The following is a 4,780-nucleotide window of genomic DNA, read 5'->3' as shown; positions in this document are numbered from 1 at the left end:
TTTTTTTTTTTTTTTTAATTTTAACAACTATCATTTATTATTTACAGAGCATTCTGCCTGTGCACCAGATCTCACTATAGATGGTTGTGAGCCACCATGTGGTTGCTGGGAATTGAACTCTGAACCTTTGGAAGAACAGCCAGCATTCTTAACTTCTGAGCCATCTCTCCAGCCCGATTTTTTTTTTAAATTTTTTGAGATAGGCTTTTAGATAGTCCATCCTGGCCTCCAATGCACTTTGCATGTTACTGAGGAGAACTTTGGACTACTGCGTTCCACCTTCAAGTGCTGGGGTCACAGGCATGTGCCACCATGCTCAGCTGAGGGGAAGTGTTTTCTGAAATGAACACATAGAAAAAGTAGTAGATCTTCAAGGACATCTTACCCATTTCCATAGGTAAACATTTTCAGTGAGATGAGACAGATTGCAGTAGGCAGCATTTCTGATGAATTAAAAAAATTCTCAAAGAAAAGGATCTATTCTTTAAGCCTACAGTTATTTTTACTGATTTTATTGATTTTTCTCATTCTGAATACATATTGACATAAAAATTATTTATTTCAGGCAGAGATAGCATACCTCTAATTCTAGCACTTGGGAGGCAGACACAAGTGGATCTCTGAGGCTGAGGCCAGTCTGGCCTACAGAGCAAGTTCCAGGGCAGCTAAGGTGACACAGAGAGGCTCTATCTTGAAAAACCAACCAACCAACCAACCAACCAACCAACCAACCAACCAACCAACCAACAAATAAATAAATAAATAAATATGGGTATGAGTGTTTTGCCTGTATGAAGTATGTATGTGTGTATGTGTACCATATGTGTGCCTGGTGCCCAAAGAGGCCAGAAAAGGGTGTTGGATTGATTCCTTGGAACTGGAGTTACAGACTGTTATGAACCTATATGTGGGTACTGGGACTTAAACCTGGGTTCTCTGGAAGAAGGGCAGTGCTCTTAACAACTAAACCATTTTTCCAGTCCTAAAACATACACTTTTATACCCAGCTAAGGTGGTTATTATTTCTGGGTGTTTTAAACTAGGATCTGGGATATAGTTCTAAGGTAGAGTACTTACTATTATGTGTGAAGCCCTGGTTTCAAACCATAAAACAAACAAATAAAGACATTTTCACATGGTTAAGTATTTTTAAGATTCACCTACACATCCTCATCAGAATTTATGCCAATGTGCTTCAGTGAAATAAAGGGGTACATAGAACAAACATGTAAACAAAACACCCATGCACATGAAATAAAATAGACATGCAGACCAGTGGAATAAAATAGAGGACCTAAAAATAAATCCACTGAATGTAGCTACCTGATTTTTGACAAAGGTATCAAAAATATACATTAGAAAAAAGGCAGGCTCTTCAACAAGTGCTGCTGGGAAAACTGATTATCCACAGGCAGAAGACTAGAACTAGATCTGCTTCTCAGTCTGTACTAAAGTTTATTCAAAACAGATTGAAGACCTTGATTTAAAAATCATTATTATCATTATTTTTTTCTGAGACAGGGTCTCACTAAGTAGTCCTGGCTGACTCACAGAGATACACCTTCTTTACCTTCTGAATGCTGGAAGTAAAGACATGGGCCATTATGCCTGGCTCTTTATTTTATTTTTATATTTTCAAAGACCTAAATGTAAGACCTGAGACTCTGAAAAGATTTTGAGATATAGAGATATAGGGCTTTCTGAAAGGATTCCAATAACCCAGAAAATAGCACAAATTGACAAATGAAATTGTCATTTGTGGAAACAATTACAAAGGAAGGGACAACCTGTGGAGTCGAAAAAAAATCATTTCAGGATTTATATTTCATAGATAATAGCTAGAATCTATAAAGAACTAAACCAAAACCAAAACAAAATTGCCCACCCCCCAAACCAAGAAGACTCACCCAATCAATAAATGAGAAAAATGGCTGGGTGCAGTGGTGCATGCCAGTAATCCCAGCACTCTGTGAGTTTGAGGCCAGCCTGTTTTATGAAGCAAGTCCAGGACAGCCAAGGCTACACAGAGAAACCCTGTCTCAAAAAATAAAAAAAAAAAAAATTTTTTTTTTTTCAAAAGAAGTACAAATGGCCAATAAATATATGAAAATTTGTTCAAATGTCTTTACTTGTCAGGGAGATAAAAATCAAAGCTTGAGACTCCATCTCTCTCTAGTAAAATAAGTATTATTAAGGAAACGACAAATGGGGTGAGATGGTAAAGGAACTTGTCAGTACCTCTGACTACCATCTCTGGAAAGAAGAGCTGACTCCCCCAAATGTACTCCACAGTGCATTTGTTTTCTGACCTTTACAAATGTACTGTGGCATATGCATCAGCATGATTGTGAGAACAAGCACACACACTAAAAAAACAAATGCTGTTGTAGGATGGGTGGATAGGTTAGAGACCCTTATCCTGTTGGAACATAAATTAGTGCAGTCGCTGTGGAGATCAGTTGGGAAGTTTTCAAACAAAGGAACCTAGAGCCAGGTGCGATTGGCACACGCCTTTCAACACCAGCACTCAGGAGGCAGAGGCCAGTGGATCTTGGTGAGTTCCAGGACAGCCAAGGCTATGTAGAGAGACCCTGACTCAAAACAAACAAATAAACACACAAATCAAAAACAAACCTGAAAAATAAAGGGGCTGGAAAGATGCTTCAGTGGTTAGAGCACTTGCTGCTCTTGCAAAGGGCCTGGGTTTGGGTCCACCTGTCTGTATCTCCATTCTAAGGGACCTTTTTTCTGACCTCCAAAGGCAGTGTCCACATAGGGTGTGCATCCATCCATGAAGACAGTCACATACACACAATAAAAAGAAAAAGTAATTTGAAAGAAAATGGATGGACCTAGAGAGCATCACACTAAAGAAAACAAGCCAGACTGAAAGAGACAAATGTTTTTTTTTTCTCTCACATATGGAATCTAAATTTCTTTTAAAAAATAATTTATTTTATTTTATGTATATTGGTGTTTAGCCTGCATTTGTGTCTGTGTGAGGATGTCAGATCTTGGAGTTACAGACAGTTGTGAGCTGCCATGTGGGTGCCGGGAATTGAACCCAGGTCCTCTGGAAGAGCAGTCAGTACTCTTAACTGCTGAGCCATTTCTCCAGCTCTTAGAATCTAAATTTTAACAAAATTAAGAAATGAAAGTAGAATGGAAATATTTTGGAAGAGGAAGGGAACCGGTGGAGAGGGATGTGGGACAAGAAGATAATCAAGAATGTGTATGAACGTGAGTAAAGTACATGTATGAAAATGTCATAATGAAACTCATCGCTCCGTTTAATGAATACATTTAAAAACAAAAATACAGGGGCTGGAGAGATGGTCAAGGATTAAGAAAATTATTGTTCTTGCAGAGGACAGGATGGTTTCCAGCACCCATACAGTGGCTTAAAACCCTCTGCAACTCCAGTTCCAGGGCATCTGATGCCTTCTTCTGGGTTTTGGCCACCAGGCATACACATGGTACACATAAATTCACACGGGCTCATACACGCACATTAAAACAAACAAAAACTTTAAAAACAAAAGCAAAGCTGGCACCCGACTTTAGTCCAGTCCAGGCAGAGGCAGGCAGGTCTCTTAAGTTGGATGAGGCCAGTCTGGTCTGCAGAGCAAGTTCCTGGACAGCCAAGGCTACACAGAGAAACCCTGTCTCCTGGGGCAGCGGTGAGGGTGGGGGAAGAAAAAAAAAAACAACAAAAGAGAAACCCTGTCTCAAAAAATAAAACAACCACAACAAACAACCCCCCCCCCGAAAAAAAAACTGTCTTATTCCCTAGGTGGATGCTATTTCAAAATAACAGATTCTCTCAATGTTTATTTGTTCCTTTGGTGTGGTAGGACAGAGCCAGGGAGGTTAACTCAGGGACTTGTGCCTGCTTGTGGAGTGATTTTTATTACACACCTGTTGGAATTCGCTTCTCTCGTTCACTTGGAGCTCACAGAAGCTGCAGGCTTTTGTGGGTAAAACATCGCTGACTTCCCGTGCAGAACTTTTGCTTTCTACGGTCCAGGTACGGGGAACTAGGGACCGAATAAACACTTTTTGAAAGAACAAGCAAAATGGGCTGTCATTCTTAGAGTTTTCCTTCTCCTCTCTCTCTCTGACTCTTCATTGCTACGGTGTAGACAAAGTACAGAACTGCGAAGTGGGGAAGAGTAAGGCTGATTTCTCCCTAGCCTTGGACTTCACATAGTGGATGCCTGTCTGGGTGAGTTTGATCTATTACGAATCCCCATCCCCAGATGGAGACGGGACCTAACTGTGCAGCGAAGGGGTCCTCTGTCCTCCCATCTCAGCCAGCGTTGGGATTACAGGCGGATACCTCCACCTATCAGACTGTAAACCACAGCTCCGCATTTTACTCGCAGTCTCGCAATCTAAACGTGTTCTGCTACGAGAGTCACAACACTATTCCAAGGACATTATCACTCTCTCCCTCGCGGTGCTCAAAATGGGGCACGCCAGCCCCGAATTCGGCTTTGTAACAATGACTAACTCGCACCCTCCGGACGCTGGGCTCTCGCCAGCATCTCCGCGGCGGCCCCCCACGCTCCCACCGCGGCCTGCGGCGGGAGGCGGCGTCCTGACCCTCTGACCTCTCTGTCATGGCGTCCGCCCGCCGCGGCGAGCGCGGACCTTCCCAAGATGGCGGCGGCGGGGGGCGGCGGGCGCGGGGCGGGGCTCCGCCGGCGGAGGCGGGGCGGCGGGCCGAGGGCCGGGCGGGCGGGGGGGCCGCCCCCGGAGATGCTGGCGAGAGCCCAGC

General features: G+C 43.1%; 1 protein-coding gene across 1 annotated transcript in view; it reads right to left on the bottom strand.

Annotated features, from left to right (window-relative positions):
• Positions 1–4,780, bottom strand: part of Spns3 (SPNS lysolipid transporter 3, sphingosine-1-phosphate (putative)) — a 52,599-nt gene that overhangs the window by 47,296 nt on the left and 523 nt on the right. The window contains exons 2-3 of the mRNA XM_055597304.1: positions 4,514–4,764; positions 3,919–4,037 (exon numbers count right to left, since the gene is read on the bottom strand). Of these exons, the coding sequence (XP_055453279.1) occupies positions 3,919–4,037; positions 4,514–4,764 (370 nt within the window). The remainder of the gene's footprint in view (positions 1–3,918; positions 4,038–4,513; positions 4,765–4,780) is intronic.

Source organism: Psammomys obesus, unplaced genomic scaffold, assembly GCF_907164565.1.
Source record: "Psammomys obesus unplaced genomic scaffold, mPsaObe1.curated_primary_1811, whole genome shotgun sequence".
Lineage (NCBI taxonomy): Eukaryota > Metazoa > Chordata > Mammalia > Rodentia > Muridae > Psammomys > Psammomys obesus.
This window is presented reverse-complemented; position numbering and strand designations above follow the sequence as displayed.